The sequence below is a fragment of the Chinchilla lanigera genome, unplaced genomic scaffold, assembly GCF_000276665.1.
Source record: "Chinchilla lanigera isolate Chin_1 unplaced genomic scaffold, ChiLan1.0 scaffold00001, whole genome shotgun sequence".
Classification (NCBI taxonomy): domain Eukaryota; kingdom Metazoa; phylum Chordata; class Mammalia; order Rodentia; family Chinchillidae; genus Chinchilla; species Chinchilla lanigera.
The window spans coordinates 7,744,430-7,763,994 of NW_004955402.1; the positions used below are offsets into that span (position 1 = coordinate 7,744,430).

The window sequence follows — 19,565 nt, forward strand, 5'->3', positions numbered from 1 at the left end:
GAACTCACGACCTTGCGCTTGCCAGGCAGGCGCTTTGCCGCTGAGCTAAATCCCCAGCCCCGGCATTCAGATCTTAAGAGGGCAGAGAACCAGCAAGTGGGCACCTGTGAGGCCAGGTGTGGGCAGAGGGCTTGCAGGTGCTGCGGGCTGGCTGTGCTGCGAGGCGCCTTCTGCCCACTGGCCGGGGCCCAGCCTCCGTCGTCAGCGTGGGCGGCCTTCGCACGCTCCCCGCTTCCCTGCGTCCTTCCCCAGCTGGAGAGAAGCGGACTGAATGAGCAGCTTCTTTCAGCACCTGACTGCCTGCCGCTTATACAGTAGGAAAAACAAACAAACAGAAAAAGCGTATGCGAAGGGACAGCTCCTCCTTACAGTAGAATTCTAATTAATTGAAGCAGATAGTGCTGGAACTAGAAAACTTCTTGACAAACACCATAGTCATAGCTGGGTGTCAAAAGAGCGGGTATAGAATGAGGCACAGGACGTTTCCTTTGTCTTCAGGGATCACCCCACAGGAGACCTGTTCATTCTTGGGGGAAAACTGGAGAGACCCTCAAGCGGCACTTGGAGTGATCGCCGGCAGTGAGATGTCTGACACCCTCCACTGCCTCCTGCTTTGCTGGTACTCCAGCCAAAAACACACAGAACCAATCTCTCTCACTCTCTTCTCTCTCCTTGCTCTTTCTCTCCCCTCTCCTCTCTCTTGGTCTTTCCACTCTCCCCCCTCCCCGCTCTCCTCTCTCTCTCACTCTCCCCCATATATAATATATATTATATATATTATATATATATTTTCCACTCCCACCCTCCACCGGGACTGAACCCAGGGCCTTTGCGCTGGATACTGGATTATGTCTCAGTCCTTTTGTGTTTTAAGACAGTGTCTTGTAAGTTGCCTAGGCTTGGCACAAATTTATAATCTTCCAGCCTCAGTTTCCCAGAGTGCTGGGATTATAGATGTGTACCATCACACCTATCTAAAACAGCCTAAATTTAATTATAAGGAAATACCACAACCAAATTGGGGGACATTCTGTAAAATAACTTACCCATAGCCTTTAAAAATGTCAAGGTCATGAAAGCCGATGAGCGTAAACTCCCCTGGTTAGAGGAGATTTCAAAGCTACGGGAATTTAATACAGTGTGTGGTCCTAGTTTTGGATCCTGGACCAGAAAAAAAGGACATGCGTAGGTAACTGGGGAAATTTTATTATGAATAATGTATCAGTTGTAAGACTGAAGTAATTTGAAAATAAAAAATAAAAACAATGTTTAAAAAAATTACCTAGACGAGAAAAGACTATTAACATGGTGGCCAAGATTTATAGGAAATCTGTAAATCGTTAGTGTGCAGCTCGGTGAATTGTAGTCTTCTGCAAGTAGTCTCTGCAAAAGTAGCGATTGGGTGAAATTTAGTGAGAGTCTGTTACTAAATAACAAGGGAAATCTCAATTTTTAGAGAAATTATTACTGTATTTGAATAAATGCTGTGAGTTCTTTCGATGGATGCCAGTGTATTTGTACCTGTAGGAAAAATATTTCAGTTTTAAAGAGGATGTTTATTTTTATTTTCATATTTTTGAGTGCTAGGGATTGAACCTCTTCTCCTAGGCATAACTTTATCACCCCAGTCTTTTGTTTAGTTTTGCTTGTGATTCTCATTTGGGGGCCTCTTCTGAAATTATATCTTTGACTTCAGGTGGGAAAACATTTGATGTAATTGTGATGGATCCACCGTGGCAGAACAAATCAGTTAAAAGAAGTAATAGGTAAGTGGAAATGAATTCTCTATTAGATGTACTTCCTAAAAATTATAGTCTTTTGTACATTCTGGTGACTATATTATCAAGATAATGATACAGCTTATTATACTGTTTTAAATGGTTTTTAAATTATTATTGCTATTATTATTTGTCTTTTTGAGACAGGGTTTCACTTTGCAGTTCAGGCTGACCGTGAATTCACTTTGTAGTCCACATTGGCCTCGAACTGGCGGTTATCCTCCTGCCTCAGCCTCCTGAGTGCTGAGATTACAGGTGTGTACCACCACACACAGCTGGTTTTTAAATTTTAATTTCCTTAATTAGATAATTCCTTTATGTGGATATCGACAGCCATATATTTGTTCATAGCTTGAGCCACTGCCTGGACCAGTTCAGGGTTGTTTTTCTAACACCAAAGGGCAACATTTTTGTCTTGATATTAAATTGTAAAATTGAGAACTATGTTCTGGTTTTCCTTTTTTTTTTTTTTTTTTTTTATTTGGTACCAGGAATTGAACTCAGTACCTTGCTCTTGCCAGGTAGGTGGTGTGCTGCTGAGCTACATCCCTGGCCCTGGTTTTCCTTAATAACCTGTTGTGGGTAAATGTATCTAATTCATTCTCACATTCTTTTGTATTTTTCATTTATGAAACATTATATGTCAATGTTTCCTTTTAATAGGTTTTTTTTTAAAATAGGGTTTTTAAAGTTGAATTTTCCTCTTTAGTTCTAATGAAAGTTTTATTTCTCACTCTACAATTTTCTAGAAAAAAATAATTCTTATTTTGACTTAAACGTCATCTGAAATTTCTTTGTCTAACAATTTATCTTCAGCTTCCTTATTCTGCATGCTTGGGAGCTGTGCCAGCAGGAGGGTATTTTTTTTTTAAAGTTGTAAGAATCATACAGAGAATTCATGTATCTGTTCTCTGTGTGTGTGTGTGTGTGTAGGTATCTGTATGAATAAAAAATAATCACTTGAGAATAAATTATGAAAGTTATATTTAAATATTTCAGTGTACATTTCCTAAAAACAAATGTTATCTTATGTAATTCTAATGCAATTATCAAAATATGTAATTAACATTGATTATATATATGTATATCCCACCCCACCAGTAGTATCAAACCTAGGGCCTAATGTATGCTAGGCAAGCTCTCTTACCCCTGAGCTACATCCCCTGCCCAGTACAATGTTTTATTGATACAGTATTATTTCCCATAGGCCCTTATTTTAAATTTCGATATAATCCAGTTTATCTGTTTTCTTTTGTTGCTTGTGCTTGTGGGTTGCATATAAGAAATTCTTGCCTGAACCAAACTCACAAATACACATTTCTTCTGATGAATAGGTAAGAGTGCACAGTTTTCATTGCATATTTTCAGCATATAAAGATGCATATTTGGAGTTCACCCGGTGACTTCATTGGCTTAGCACTAGAAGAGGGAGTGTAAACGCCCCATCAACCCAATGAGATGAATTCCAAAGTGTGTTTAGAAGCAATTAAAAGCAAACAGAGCCTGACAGTTCTCGCCTAGTATCTTTGACGTTTGTGTGCGAGTGGGTCCACCAGGTGTCACTGTGGCTTCATGTTTGGCCACTCATAAACGGCTATAGGAGCTGCGCATTTTTGGGGTCTTCCCCTTGCTTACTTTTCTTTTTTTATAACAAAATTTGCCCCTATTTCTCCTGTTTATTTTTAGGTACAGTTATCTATCACCGCTGCAAATACAGCAGATCCCCGTTCCTCAGCTGGCTGCTCCCAACTGCCTCGTTGTTACTTGGGTGACCAATAGGCAGAAGCACCTGCGCTTTGTAAAGGATGAGCTTTACCCGGCCTGGTCCGTGGAGGTCCTTGCTGAGTGGCACTGGGTGAAGGTGAGTTCGGGTGCCAGGTCCACAGTGTGCAGCGCGCCGTGACGATCGCACGAAGACAGTGTCCCCTCTGCGTGTTTAACGCGTCCACAGTCTTTTCCTTTCACGGGATCTAAGAAAACTTGCGCTTTGCTGCTCAGCACTTTTATCTTCTTATTCTCAAGGCTCTGGCCTTGTTCTCTGCTGCTTTTGGTGTTAGGGTCCCGCACTGCTGGTCAGGGAGACACCGGAGTGAAATTTAAGAAAACTCCAATCTCTAGCAATCTAGATTAAAATAGGACAGAAACTCTGGGAAAACAACCCATCACCAAGCATAAAAGCAAGTTGCTTTCCCATTTGCCTTCTTCCCCTCTGTTTCCCCACAGGGCCAGTCACGCTCTGTGGCTGCGGTATCGCATGCTTCCGGGAGGAAGGCAGAGGATCAGCGTGCGCCGGTGTAGAGGGGCTGGAGATGCAGACCCGAGAAGGGTTCATGCTGTGGCTCTTCACTCCGGTCCTCAGTGCTTTCTGCGCTGCTAAACTGTTTTTAAAAGAACAGATTTTAACTCTAGTGTTGGTTGAATGACCTGTAATATCTCTACATGCTGTAAGAATAAAGCATAAATGTAGAAAACTAAAGTTTCAGTTCAGAGTTCATTGGATACTCTTTTAAAGATACTGACTATTCACATGGACATCATAAAAGCCCTCCTAAATTTTGAGAATATAAGCTAAGTTATAATCAATGCAATGTTTAATAACTGGTATATTTATTTTAGACATATGTGCTTTTATATACTTTGTAGTCTACCGGAGTGTCTTCTAAAAGCTGTGTGCATTGTTTATTTATACCTATCTCATACGACTTAGCACAGAAATACTTGGAGTTGTGTCTCTGCTTTCATGACATCCTTTGGTCTTGATTTTGGTTGACTTGGCATAGGATCATGAAAGGAGTGTTGTAGCCCATTCTACCCTGCCCATTGTTGGTGCCAAAGTCGAGAAGAGGTTGCCTTCTAAAATCAAATCCAGTAAAATGTTACTATATGAAAACCTAGACTGTCCATCTGTAGTAGTACTCAGTAAGAGATGGTGTATAGTAAGACCAGAGTGCAAAACAAAAATACACTATACTATCTGAATCATTTATAATTACACTTTTTTTGGTCTTTTTGAGACAGGGTCTTGCTATGCTGTTTAGGCTGGCTTTGGACTCACTTTGTAGCCCAGGCTGGCCTTGATGATCCTCCTGCCTCAGCCTCCCCAGTGCCGGGATTACAGGCGTGCACTACCATGCCTGGCTAATTACACATATTATAATAAAGGGAGTAATTTGCATTGAATATGAGGGCTATCCAAAGATTAAGAATTTGCCAGTATTTATACAGTATTACTGTAAGTGTTGCTGCCTGATTGGCCTTAGGGGAGGTAAAAGAACTTTCTAATTACTGACTTGGTTGTTCATTAACCTCAAAATAGGATAAAAGGTTCCATAGATAATTGACACAAATAGCCTGACAGTGAAAATATATATCTCCATTCTAAATTAATGGATTTATATTGTTTTCAGGAATTACATTTTTGAATTTGATTAGCTTAAATGAATGCAGAGGAATCTGGTCATCACAGGATGAAGTGATAAAATCGTACTTCTGATTTCATAATGCCCAGTGTCTGGGTCAGGTATTGTGTGTCTTATTGACCACCCAGCTTGTTTATTAATTTTAGCTCTGACAGTATTCAATAGCGCTGTTTTTGTAACTAAAGAAAAGCTTTATTGTGATCTGTCTAGTTGCATTGCCAGTAATCAGTAAATATTATTTGACTGAGTTAGTAAATGAACTAATGATGACATTGTTTTCAGGAACAAATTTTAATAAAAAGTAGAAATTTTTGTGCAAGGTGATAATAAAATTGTATTTAAAATATATCATACATTTTTAAAAACTTTCTAACTCCCTTGTCTAAAATGGTCATCGTTACCAGCTGTGGCTCTTGAGCGCTTGAAGTGGGGCTACTCCAAATGGAGATGTGCTGTTCAGTGTGGGACATGCCCTGGACATTAAAAACTCCATATAAAAAAATCGTAGCACATCTCAGTAACTTCTTGGAATTGATTCTACATTAAAGTAATATTTTGGATTTGTTTAAGTATGTACAGTTAATTTCACTGTATCTTTCACTTTTTATTTATTTTACTTATGTATTTATTTTTGAAGCAAGGTCTTGCAGTAGCCCAGGTTGGCCTTGAACTTGTCATACTCTTCCTTCAGCCTCTTGTGTTGCAGGGGTTATACTTGTGTGCCATCACACCTGCCATTTTTAGTATTAATATCGTTAGTAAAGTGATATTTTAAAAAATGTGAATAATAGAAGATTTAAAAATAGTTACGTAGCTCGCATTTGTGGGTTCTATTATGTTTTTATTGAACAACACTAGCCTGGAAGTGTAATCATTTCTTTTTTGTGGGGAATGGAAACTATACAGTGATTGGTGATCTCTCTTTCCATCAGATCACAAGTGCGGGAGAGTATGTGTTCCCTTTAGATTCTCCACACAAAAAGCCTTACGAAGGTCTTATACTGGGAAGAGTTCAAGCAAAAGCCACTTTACCATTGAGGTAAGAAGAGTGATTTCCCAAAGTTATATTAATGTATTAAAATTAACACAGTGATCACTGCTTTTTCTTAATTTTCACATTTTTTGATAATCCCAAAGAGCAGAAAAGTATAAATTGCATGACAAATGCAATTTTATCCTTTACTTTATCTAGTCTGTGATTGTCATTACTGTGGAAAGCAGAACCCTAGGGCATGGTGCCACGCGTGCCACTGTGGGCTCTTTGCATCATTGAAAACTCAGAGGCTCGCCATCTCTAACATAGGAGAGGTCTCAATTCTTAAATTACTGATTGCGGGGGCTGGGGATTTAGCTCAGCGGCAAAAGCGCCTGCTTGGCAAGCGCAAGGTCGTGAGTTCGGTTCCCGGTACCGGAGAAAAACCAAAAAAATAAAAAAAAAAAAAATTAAATTACTGATTGCCTTCATTGAGTCAGTCTTTGAATTTGGGTTAAAAATCAGATACTTTGGTAGGGGAATAGGAGTCGGGGGAAGAAAAGAAGGGAAAAGTTAGAAAAGAAGGAAAACAGCAACAAAGCTTTTATAAGTAGGGAGGGGAGGAAAGGTTGAAGGGAGGATAAAAAATTGGGAAAAAAACCCCAAGTTATATCATGTACAGTTACACATTCTCTATGATGAATGTGATCATTAATGTACATCTAAAATGTACCAATAAAATCTGATTAAAAAAAAACAGATACTGCTCAGCATGGTGGCATACACCTGTAATGCCAGCACTTGGGAAGCTGAGGCAGGAGGATCGCTATGAGTTTGAGGCACCCTGGGCTATATAGTGAGTTTAGGGCCAACCTGAACTATATACCAAGACCCTGTCTCAAACAAACAAACAAACAAAAAATCAGATACTATTTGAAAAGAAAAAATATTATTATAGCTTATAATTCAAAGTCATTCTTTCAAATATAATTTACTGTCTTGTTCTGTTTGCCTTAGGAGCACAGATGTAACAATGCCACCTATTCCGGACCATAAGTTAATTGTCAGCGTGCCCTGTGTCCTTCATTCACATAAGCCGCCTCTTGCTGGTATGTCCTTCTAAAATACAGTTGTCATGACTTGAAAAACTTTGAAAAGGATGATTTTAGTATTTGGTGGATAAATTTGAAAATTAAGTCAGATATGTGTATTTTAATATTCTAAAATTTTATAGCAGAATTGATGGCAGAATTACGCAGTAGCGACTAGGTTAGCTTTCGATTCCCTCGGCTTTTCCCGGGTCCCCTTTGTACTGGCCGCGCCCAGTCACCGAGGGACTGAATGGAGACCGACGGGGCCCCGGAGGATGTGCTGCCTCAGTTACTGATTTCCTCTGTGCAGTCACGCTTTCAATTTGTTTTAAAAAATCAGATGCTATTTGAAAGGGAAAATAGCATCGTGGCTTATAATTCCAAGTCATTCTTTCAAATGGAATTTACTATCTTTATTCACTAGGCTTTATTCTGTAGGTTTTGCTACCAGTTGCTGGTTTCAGAGCAGGCAGATCCCTTGCTTGTTCTCAGACCAGATCTCACGACAGTTACTGAGAGTGAGGGTTGGCATTCCCTTGACGTTTGGTAGAAACCCTCAGTTTTGTACCTTTTAAGAGGAAACGCTGCTGTTCTGAATGCTGCGCGGGCGGCCCCTGCCGCAGTGCTCGCTTGTCTCAGTGCCCGGCGTCTGCTCACCGTTGAGGGAAACCTGAGCGGGGTGGCGGAGAGTTGGCTCTGGAGCCTGGCTGTCGTGAGTGTGGAAGCTGCCTGTACTCCCTAGGCAGGCGCTCGAATATTTTCCCACCTCGTTTAAGGAGGGAATGATGATACTTAGTGTCTCAGAATTATAATTACTTAAATTTAGTAGCACATATTAGAAATTCAGTAAGTGCTGACTGTGCCAGGTGACCGTTTTTTACTCTTTAAAATTCATTTTATTGGTACATTTTAGATGTACATAGTGATCACATCATAGGGAGTTTGTACCTGTACATGATAGAACTTGATTCTTTTTTCCCCATCCCCCTCCCCTCCCTTCATCCATTCTTCTCTCCCTTATTTATAAGTTTCGTTTTCCTTTGTTCCCTTCCATCCCCTCTCCCCTGCCCGCATTCCCTTCTGATTTGAACCTTTTTTCCTACTTCCCGATATCTGTTATACATTGTGGTTCTTTTTTTTTACCTTTTTTTTTTTCTTTTTGAGACCGGGTCTCACTATGCAGTTCAGGCTGGACTTGAGCTCACCTCGTAGCCCAGGCTGGTCTCGAACTTGCAACAATCCTCCTGCCTCAGCCTCCCGAGTGCTGGGATTACAGGCATGCGCTACCACGCCCGGCTTACATTGTGGTTCTTATTTACCCTTTTGGTTTCTCATATGAGAGAAACAATGCAACATTTAAACAGTTCTCTGATCTATTTCACAGAAGAGTATGTTCTCAAGGTGCATCCATTTAGCTAGAAATGTCTCAAGTTTATCCTTCTTTATGGAAGAGAAGTACTCCATGGTATATTAAAAAAAACGCATATCTTCTTTATCTGTTTTTCCATTGATGAGCATTTGGGCTGTTTCTAAGATTTAGCTATTATAAACTATGTCATAATAGGCATGAGTGTGCATATATCACTGTAATATGATGCTTTTAATTCTTTTGGGAAGATACCACGAAGGGGAAAAGCTGAGTCAAATGGAAACTCTAGTCCTAGTTTTTAGAGGACTCTCCACACTGATTTCCACAGTGGTTGCACCAGTCTACACTCCCACCAACAGTGGAGAAGAGTTCTTTTTTTCCCCACAGCCCCACCAGCATTTGTTATTGGCTGATTTCTTTTTCTTTTCTTTTTTTTTTTTTTCTAATTTCTTGATAATAGCCATTCATTCTGGAGTGAGATGGAATCTCAGCACTGTTTTAATTTGTATCTTTTGAATGACCAGTAATGTTGAACATTTTTTCATATATTTATTTGCTGTTTGAATTTCTTCATCTGAGAAGTTCATTTGTTCATTTCAGATGCCCATTGTTTGGAATGGATCTTTTAATTGAGGGGGTGCTGATTTTTTTGTTTTTGTTCTTTATATATTCTAGATATTAGTCCTGCTAGGAAATTTTTCTCACTCTGTGTTCTTTCTTCACTCTGTTGATTTCTTTTGCTGTGCAAAAATAAGATGAGATCCCAGTTGTTGATTCTTTACAGTATTTCCTGTGCAGTTGAGTTTTTTTTCATGAAATCTGCCTACATCTGTGTCTTTAGTAGTTCTCCCTATTATCTTGTTCAACAGATTTAGTATTTCTGTTTTAGTACTTAGATATTTGATCCATTTTGATTGTAGTTTAGTGCATGGTAATATATATGGGGCTAGTTTTAGTTTTCAGCATGTGGAAGGCCAGTTTTTCCAGCACCATTTATTAAAAAGGCTTCTTTCTTCTAGTAAAGAAGTGTAGCCCCTTTGTCAAAGGTATTATTTCCCTAATTTCTCTTGCAGTGGTTTTGTTTTTTGTGTATAGGAATGCTATTGATTTTTGAATGTTGACTTTGTATCCAGCTATGCTACTAAAATTGGTAGAGTTTGGGGGTCTACTATATAGAGTATCGTGTCATCCTCATAATGATAATTTAACTTCTTCCCTTCTTATCCTTATTCCTTTTCTTTCTCTTGTCTAATTGCTCTGGCTAATGTTTCCAAGACTATTTTGAAGAGGGGTGGTGATAATGGACATCCTTGTCTTGTTCTTGATTTTAGAGTGAAAGCTTTCAGTTTTTGACCATTTAGTATGATATTAGCTGTTGGTCTGTCATAGACGGCTATTATCAGATTGAGATAAAGACCATTTATTCTAATTTTCTGTAGGTTTTTTTTATCACGAATGGGTGTTGGACATTGTCAAATGTTTTTTCTGCATCTATTGAGATGATTAGGTGGTTTTTGGCTTTGGTTATGTTGATATGGCGTATTACATTTATTGAATTGCATATGTGAACCATCCCTGCATCCCTGGGATGAATCCTGCATGGTCATGATGTATAACCTTCTTGATGATTTAATTTTGTTTGCCAGTATCTTACTGAGGAATTTTGCATCTATGTTATTAGAGAGATTGGCTTGCAGTTGTCTTTTTTTTGTTGGATCTTCCTGTAGTTTTGGTATCACGGTAATGCTTGCTTCCAGGAATGAGTTTGGGCATATTGCTTCCCTTTCAATTTCATTAAAGAGTTTGAGGCCCAGTGACATTAGATCGTCTCTAAATTTCTTATAGAATTCAGCAGTGTCTGTCAGGACTTGGGCTTTTCTTTGTTGGTAGGTTTTTAATTGCATCTTCAGTTTCACTGACTGATACTGGGATATTTAGAATTTTTATATCTTGTTGGCTGTGCTCTGGTAATTCATGTTTATCCAGGGAACTGTGCATTTCTTCTGCGTTTTTCATGCATTAGAGTCTAGGTTCTCAGAGTAGGTATTGATGACCTTCTGGATTTCTGCAGGATCCATCGTGATTTCACCCTTTTCATTCCTAATTACATGGATTTGAGTCTTTCTGTTTTTTTTTTTGGTAAGGTTGGCTAAGGGTTTGTCTGTTTTGTTTAATCTTTCAAAGAACCAACTCTTTGATTCATTGATTCTTTGAATTTTTTCTTAATATCAGTTGCATTACTTTCTGCTCTCATCTTTATAATTTCCTTTGCGTTTAACTTCCTGTTCTTGGGCTGGGTATATAGCTAGGTGGCACAAATGCCTGCCTGGCATGTGCAAGGTCTTGAGTTCAATTCCCAGTACCAGGAAAAAAAAAAAAAAAGAAAGAAAAAAAGAAACCTAACTTGCTGTTCTTTTTCTAGTAGCTTGAGGTTCAACATTAGGTTGTTTATTTGAGCTCACTCTGTTTTTGTGATGTGGGCATTCATTGCTATAAATTTTCCTCTAAGGACTGCTTTTGTTGTGTCCCATAAGTTCTGGTATGTCATATTGGGATTAATGTTTAATTGTAGGAATTGTATAATTTCTTCTTTAATTTTACCTATGATGTATTTGTTTTTAGGAGGGTGTTATTTAATTTCCATGTGTTGATGCAGTTTTTGTGATTTCTTTTGCCATTGGTTTCTAATTTCATTGCTCTATGGTGTGATAATATGCGTGATTCCTTTGCATTTACTTAAGCATGTTCTGTGGGCCAGTGTGTGGTCTGTTTTGGAGACTGTCTCATGTGCAGCTGAGAAGAATGTGTATTCTGAAGCAGTGGGATGGAACACACTGTAGCTATCCATGGCCGTTTGTTCAAAGGTTTGGTTCAGTGCTGGTATTTCTTTGTTGACTTCTCAATTTATTAGGGCTGAGAAGTTGCTGCCTGTTTGGTCAAGTCCTTGGTCTTTGGCACTGGACTGTAGTATCGTGCATGACCCTCAGACACTCTTGGTTTTGGCAGACAAGGAAGAGTAACTGATTAGAACAACTGCATCACCGTGGCTAGAGTAGTACAGTCAGTAATAATAGGATCTGTTACAGCCTAGGAAATGGCAAACTGGTAACTATTAATTTGCCACTTTTAACCATATGAACAAGATTTGTAGTTATATAATAAGATGTAAAGCACGGCACAAACTTCCATGCAGTAAAGATACCCTCAGTTGATGATTCTGCCCTCTTGTGAGAAAATTTAAAAGGGACAGGAAAAAATTGAGAAATAGAGGAAGAAGAGATGAGAAGCAAGGTTGAAGGACAAAGGAAGATGACCTAAGCTCTGGAAGCTGGTGAAGAAGATAGGAGGGAAAGTAGGAAGGAAGAAAAAAGCATGAACAAAACAAAACAAAGGAAAAAAAGTGTTCACACTGAAGAATAAGGCAGTAAACAAAAACTAGCATCAAAACAAAACAAAAAAACGAAGCCAAAAATGCGAGTGATTTCAAGCCTGTGGTTATCTTCTGGGGTCTACAGTTTTGTGGTGGCGTCCGCTTCAGGACATGTCTCTGCTGTCACCAGTAGACAAAGGAGGCAGACGGAACCCAGACCGCAAGCCCGCAGTGTGACGGGGCAGCGTTCCGTATCCTCCCCACAAGGCTATGCTGGGGTAGGGTGGGCTGTGGTTCCACTCTGCAGTGCAAGCTGGGCCTGGTCTCTGCCTGTGGCTTCGTGATCTCAGTTTTGCAGCCCACAACACTGTGGGTGTTTCTTGCTGTCTTAATCTCAGCTCCCTGGCCCCGGGCATCTCTCACCCAGACACTGGTAGGCCTGAGACAGAGCCAGTCCACAGTCCACGGCTGCTCCGAGCGCTGGGTTCTGCTGGCCCCACCCCAAAGTGGTGTCCAGCCAATCACCCTCTCCTGGGGACGTTTGCAGTGGAGTCACTCACCGGCCGCTGCAGTCCCACTGCTCTGCTGCACTGGTGTGGTCTCAGTGGAGGCCTCCAGGGTCCCCTGCTGTCACCGTACCTTTGTAGGTTTGAGCCCCCTCTCACACTGCAAGCTGGCAGTCAGGGAGAAAGCAGTTCGCCACCTCTGTCTTCTGCCTTGATGTCCGTTGCCTCGCTCTCCCCTTGGGCTCCAAGTTCCCTTCAGAACTTTCCCTTGTCCTGGGGATCAGCGCCCTCTTTCTTCTCTTCCCCAAGTTGCTGTACTGAGGTGTCTGGTCCCCAGCCTCGGACAGGCTGATTTACCACTGCTCCCACTTTGCCATCTTCCCCAGAGTTCCCCCAGGTGACAGCGTAAAAACTTACCGTCTTATTCTTCAGCGTGAACACTTTTTTGTTTTCCTTTGTTTTGTTGTGTTCATGCTTTTTTCTTCCTTCCCACTTTCCCTGCTGTGTGAGTCCTTGAGGGATTCTGAATTTGATACTTAAAGTTTACTTTTCAGAGAATTTCCTCAAGAATATATTTTATTATTTGATGATTCCTACTTAAAAATGAAACCAAAACACTTACGAAAGGCCCCATTCAGGAAAACTACAGGCAGTTTATCGTCTTATTTTTGTAGAATATGGGATAGTTAATGAGCTAGAAAGTATAAGAAAATAGGTTTTTCAGGAGAGATATTTTGGTAGCACTCTGGACTTGTGTTATCTTAAATTACTTACACAAAGGCATCTTTTGTACAATTCTTGAATTAGAAATCTTCAGATGTCCACATGAGCATATATTCTTTGACTCACAGAGATTCTCCGTGAATAACCTTTAGATTTTTAATTCATGAATAATTTCATGTGTTAAATTTTTGACTTGTGTGAAAAGTGAGACCATACTGTTCTTTTAGGAAAAAAAAATACTGAATGTGACATCAATTATACAGAGAAATCTAATCTGTTTGAATTTTCTCTTTCATTTGATGAGTTCTAAAACTTAAGTTGGTGTTTGTTTCAAGGTTTATATTTTACTTAAAAAAATCCAAAAATAGATGGGTGTGATAGCACCCATGTAATCCCAGCATGCTGGAACCTGAGGCAGAAGGATTGCTGTGAGTTTGAGGCAAGCCGGAACAGCAAAACCCTGTCTCAAAAACAAAAGAAAACAAAAAAACCTAAGAACCCACATCTTTTATTATTAAGTGACAGTTTGGCTGTTTACCAATTTCTTTAAAATAGAATGAAATTGTATTTAAAGATAATTTTTTTTTTTTTTTCTTTTTTGTCTTTTTGAGACAGATTCTTGCTATGCAGTTCAGGCTGGTCTTGAACTAGCAACGATCCTCCTGCTTCAGCCTCCCAAGTGCTGGATTACAGGCCCGTTCACCGTGCCCAGCTCTTAAAGATAATCCTTAAGACAAAAGTTTTAAAAATAGTAAGAATTTGTCTTCCCCTGAAAGAACATGGCCTGCTCGGGATGACACGCAGTTCTTCCATCTCCCAGAAGAGAGCAGCACAAACACATTTTTAGAATTAGGCACATTTAAAAACAAAATTGTATTTTAGAGGAAAAAATCTGAATAACTCACTGTATATGTTGGTTAAATAATGATAGACAAGAAGTATTTGCAATACATTTTTGAGTCCATATTCTTGTATGTATTTTAGGTCTAGAGTAATATAAATTAAAGCCATTGGACAACTTTCAGATTTCTATGCATATTTTAATCCTGAAATTGTAACTAGGGATTTGTTTAATACATGCTTCAGATATAGTGCTTAGAACTTTTACCTGTAAGTGTTCTCAAACTGCTTATGTAGTATTCATAAAATGAAATGTTTTCTTTGGCTTGTTATAAACACCAAGATTTTTTTAAAAGTTTAATTTGTTAATTTTGTTGCAAAATAGAAGAAAAATAATACAACCCAACACAGTTTATAAAGTTTCCTCCTGTAGATTAAAAGATAAAGCATCAGTAGCTGTGGTTTACAGTCTAACGTTATAAATGCATATTCAGTTTAAGGATTTAAGATAGGAAAATTATGAAATAAAAGTATTTGAATAAAAAATTGGATTCTTTTATTTTACATTAGAGATTTTTCCATTCCCTTTTCCACTTTATTTGCTGACGGTTTCTAGCTGAAGCTATTCAGTTTAAGGATTTAAGATAGGAAAATTATGAAATAAAAGTATTTGAATAAAAAATTGGATTCTTTTATTTTACATTAGAGATTTTTCCATTCCCTTTTCCACTTTATTTGCTGACGGTTTCTAGCTGAAGCATGAAATGTAGCTGATAAGATTTTATGCATTGATGTCTGGGCCATTTCGCCTCTTCTCCTGCTCCATTCTTCCAGAGCAAAAGGAACCCGTGGCTGCACATCGATTGTTCCCTTTCTGTAGTTAGATGTTTTGCTAATGCCGGGTGTTATGTAATTGTCTGGCTATATGTGTATCATGTGTGGTTAAATGTATGCATTTGTATTGATTTATAGGTTGCTATTTTATTTACTTACTATTTGGTTACTTTAAATTGATAGGAATAGTATGTCTGTCTGTCTTCTTTCCCTCCCTCCTCACCCCCTCTCTTTCTTTCTTTTTCACTGGGGATTGAACCCAGGGGCTTTGCACTAAGCTGCATCCTCAGCCTGTTTTTATTTTGAGACAGGGTCTCCCTAAGTTACCCAGGCTGAGTTTAAACTTGTGATCTCCTGCCTCAGCCTCCCAGAGTGCTAGTTTTACAAGTGGGCACCACTATGCCTGGCTTAATTAGCCTTTACTTTTTCACCATTTTGAAATAAAACAAATGTTAATGTTATAAAAGTAGTATTTAGTTTTTTTCAACTATGAAGAAAAAAATAAACATGTAAAATACATGACATTGAGAAAGGGTGGTGATTAACGGGTTTAGGTGCTGTGTACCTGGCCATCCCTCTGCCTCCGATTGTAAGCTCTTATCACACATGTGATTCTTTTTCTCCCAGTCCCTTAGCACTGGTTGTAACGGGTGCAGAAGAGTAAGCATGTCTGGCTGACTCACTCCCGTGTAAAATTCCTTTCACGTCTTTGTTTCAAAAATCCGAGCACTTGAATAAAAGGAAAGTCTTCCCTCCATACCTTAGAACACAGTGAAGGCGAGTGGAGGCTGGTAAGGCTTTAAGTTTATGGGAAGAGGATGGAAGAGATGTGGAGAAATCTTTCCCTTCTAGTTTAGTAGCATTTAATTGTATCTTCTGTCCTTCTGAAAGGATGAGAGTTCCTTCATGCCAGTGACTCCTAGAACCTATCAGAGCCCAAATTTGAGTTTAGTTGGATTATAACAATAAAAACTTCTAGGCTTCCTGAAGTTTGATAAACAGAACCACTGCTTTTGGACAAATTGGCAAGTGTTTTGCTGTGAGGGCGATTGAAGAGCATTATGAAACCTAAAATATGGGCTATATGGACGTCCAGACCTTGCCTGAACCAGTAATTCCCAAGGAAGCCCTGTCATTCCTAGAGGGAATTTGATAGGTTTCCACTAAACTCAACCTTACGTAGCAATTACGGACTGTATTTTGGCTGTTCTAGTGCTGTACTTTTCTGAATTACTATTTTTATACTCAGTTCCTGATACGTGGTTAAAATAGCTAACCAGGGATATGATCAAAGTTAGGCTGTCTTAGTATTTGTCATCCATGTCAGTTGTGTTTTTATAAAAGCCTCTGTGGTATTCTTTCATTTAATGTAGTTGGATTATAGGATATTAGGTCAGCTGTTTAGCCAACATACATGTGAGATACCTTTCCCCAACAAAATATAATTTTCCATGTAATAGTTGTTAGTATGTAAATAAGGACTACCTAACTGTGGAAATAATACAGCAAAATTTTAGGTAAAGAAAGATCTGGAATGTGAACATGAGGGAATGTTTTTAATACTATGAAGTTATAGCTGAAGGGGCTATAGTTAATTATTTTTTCTGCATATCTCTATATTTTCCTTTCACCAGAGTATATATGACAAAGAAACATGTTTTATCTGTTTTTAAAGAGTAATGTCTCTGTGTTGTTTCTGTGGAGTTCTCTTTTTGCGCATGGATTAGATTTATGAAGTAAGTTCTCAGGAGATGGTGGTAGGATTGGGAAACTGGAGAGTCACCTATGTGGTGATTAAAAACTTCTTGTTTATAGATGGAAGCCAGTAAGTAGGACTGCGGAAAGTTCTGAAGGTATTGCTCCTCATCTCAAGGATGCTTATTTCAAATTGTTTTCTGACTATAAACAGCAAAGCCTGTGATAAAATCCTTCATATTAGCTTGCTTTTAAAAAGCAAAATGTTCCTCTTCTTCTACTCTTATGTGCTAAAAAGGAATGGATTTCTTTCCTGATAGTGTTTTTTTCTCTTTTTTCAACAGAGGTTCTAAAAGACTACATCAAACCCGGCGGGGAATGTTTGGAATTGTTTGCTCGAAATTTACAGCCGGGTTGGACCAGTTGGGGCAACGAAGTCCTCAAATTTCAGCATGTGGATTATTTCGTTGCCCTGGAGTCTGGATGCTGAAGTGACCTGAAAGCCGCGCTTCTTGCTGTGTGGCACGTGGCGCTTCTGCACCCTTCCTCATTTTCCCTTTTCCCTTTTCCCTAGAAGAACCTGGGCTTCTAGTACTGATCGGAAATGACCAGCCTTCATGTAATTGTGAGACAGACTTTACTTCTGTGGTATCAATACCCAATACGGTATTCTAGACCGCAGTTAAACAAGTAAGCAGTTAGAACGGAGGTCTGGTTAAGCTGTTGAGAAGTTCTGACATCACTGTGGGCCACAGGTTGTAATCTTGCCCATGCATGTGTTTTGTTTGATACAAACAAACAAACCCAGAAAATTTTATGTCAGAGTCCAGATTTCTGCTTCCCTGAATATCAGAAGCTGTTGGTAGTCTAAGGTACGCCAGGTGGTGGTGGTGGCGGACTTTTGCCAGTCTCCGGGTGACCACAGGACGCTTCCTCCACGCTGTCATTTAATGGCCCCCGATGACTTGCACTTGGGCCTGGTGTAATGTGAGATTGCGGAGCAGGTTCCCAGTGGCTGCCAAGGACGGCCTCCTGGTAGTGAGGTTATGCAGCTGCTTTGGAGAATTGCACTCAGGATTACTTTTCAAGTACTTCTTAGTTTTGCTAATTTTTCTAGAACAAAATTAAAAGTTCTTAGAAACACTGCTTATAATTGTGAAAAAGTATTTATATATTATTTACAGATTTTCTACAAGTAAATATTTTTCTACTGAGTTAAAAATTTTTTCTTTCGTGAGGCTGGGGGTGGAATCCCAGGGCCTTGTTCATGCCAGACGAGCACTCCACCACGGAGCTACACTCTGGGCCTACTGAGTGAAATGTTTTGACTGAAAGGATACTTTGAAAACCATGCTGATTTATTATGTATAATCTTTTTTTAATGTTGAGGTAGAGTTTTTACATAATACAATTCTCCAATTTGCAGTATAGAGTCTAGTGAGTTTTGCAGTGGACAGTTTGTGACCTTCCACCATAATCAAGACAGAAAGTCTGCCTATTTCTCCCAGCCCTCTCGTGGTCCCTTTGTAGTCCATCTCTTCCCTCCTGGGCCCTGACCAATGGCGATTTAATTTCTGTTGCAAGTTTTGCTGGTTTAACATTTCATATAAATGGAATCACACAATGGTTTGTCTTTTTTTTCTTAGTAATTATAAAAAAAGTATATTGTTGACAAATGGTCTACATAATTTTATCTTCTGAATAAAATATTAGATTGAAATGACTCTGACAGGCTTGCTGGTTTATTGCTGATTTCATCAAAGAAAAATAGGTTACTTCTGAAGTTCGTTCTGTGAGTGGGATCGACAATTTTTCATGCATGAAGATGTATTAAGTTGTTATTTAAAAGGAACAGTGCACTAAACCTGAAGCAAACATCACAATCTCATTTGAAATTCTTTTCATCTTCTTGAGGTATTTCAAGATTTTATATAGTTTGTGGAAACACTTTATCTCTACCAAGCTTTTGGAGTTTTCATTTTTGCATCATGAATATTGGTTGTGAAAGAGAAAAAAAATTTTTTTTTTTTTTTGCTTTTTCTCCGGTACCGGGAACCGAACTCGTGACCTTGCGCTTGCCAGGCAGGCGCTTTTGCCACTGAGCTAAATCCCTAGCCCCGAGAAAAAAAATTTATTAATGGCCCTGGTATTCAAGTGGCAGGGATTTCAGTCTCCATGCCGGTCCTCAGTGGTACAACCTCTGAGTCTTGTTTGTAACGCCTGTTGAATTACTAAGCTGTTTTTTGAATAAAAGATGGATCTCTAAAGTGTTTGAGAACAAAATGTGAACTTTGACAGCACTACACTGAGTTTTAGCCAAGCATCTGAAAAACTCCATACTGCAAGGTATTTTCATTTAGAGCTTTTTATTGTTACATGTAAGAATTTTTCAGGTTTTCTCACTATCATATTCCTTTTATGGGTTTAAGGTCTTTTAAGATGTATGATACTGGGGCTGGGGATTTAGCTCAGCGGCACAGCACCTGCCTGGCAAGCACAAGGTTGTGAGTTGGATTCCTGGTATGGGCGGGGGAGGGGGGAAGATGTGTGCTACTCATGTAAAGAGATGGAAGTAACATTTGTTAAATAGTATACATTACTCTGCGCTATACTTTTTACATATTTGCTGCATTTAGTCTTTACACAGCCCTAAGGGATACTCCTGCATTTGTTTTTCTGTTTTTATTTTCAGTCCATGTTTGTAGCGCGTAATGATCGCATTCTCCGTGGGGTGGGAGTTGGTGCATGGACAGAACAGCATCTCCATTCCTCTCCAGCCCCTTCACCTTCGAGAGTTTACCCTGCGCTTCTCATCTCTTGCTCCCTTCATTGATGCGAAAGCCCCACCTCCTGGTGCCCTGTTTTGCTCTTTTACCTTGGTCTTTATTTATATTTTGGGTTTCTCCTATAATGGCAGTATTTAAGCTGGTGTGTCTGATTTATGTCACTTAACACTGTCATCTCAAG

The 19,565-nt window shown here is 39.3% G+C and overlaps 1 protein-coding gene across 4 annotated transcripts in view; it reads left to right on the top strand.

Annotated features, from left to right (window-relative positions):
- Mettl4 (methyltransferase like 4) overlaps positions 1 to 18,327 on the top strand; it is a 29,537-nt gene extending 11,210 nt beyond the window's left edge. For 2 of the 4 annotated variants that reach the window (XM_005372662.2, XM_005372663.2), the window contains 5 exons: positions 1,697 to 1,766; positions 3,465 to 3,639; positions 6,130 to 6,236; positions 7,188 to 7,279; positions 16,943 to 18,327. In XM_005372662.2, coding sequence (XP_005372719.1) covers positions 1,697 to 1,766; positions 3,465 to 3,639; positions 6,130 to 6,236; positions 7,188 to 7,279; positions 16,943 to 17,088 — 590 coding nt within the window. In that variant the 3' untranslated portion in view covers positions 17,089 to 18,327. Of the gene's footprint in view, positions 1 to 1,696; positions 1,767 to 3,464; positions 3,640 to 4,001; positions 4,819 to 6,129; positions 6,237 to 7,187; positions 7,280 to 16,942 lie in introns of those variants that run through there. The other 2 variants (XM_013519158.1, XM_013519124.1) reach the window with 2 other exon arrangements.
- Positions 18,328 to 19,565: the final 1,238 nt, after the last annotated feature.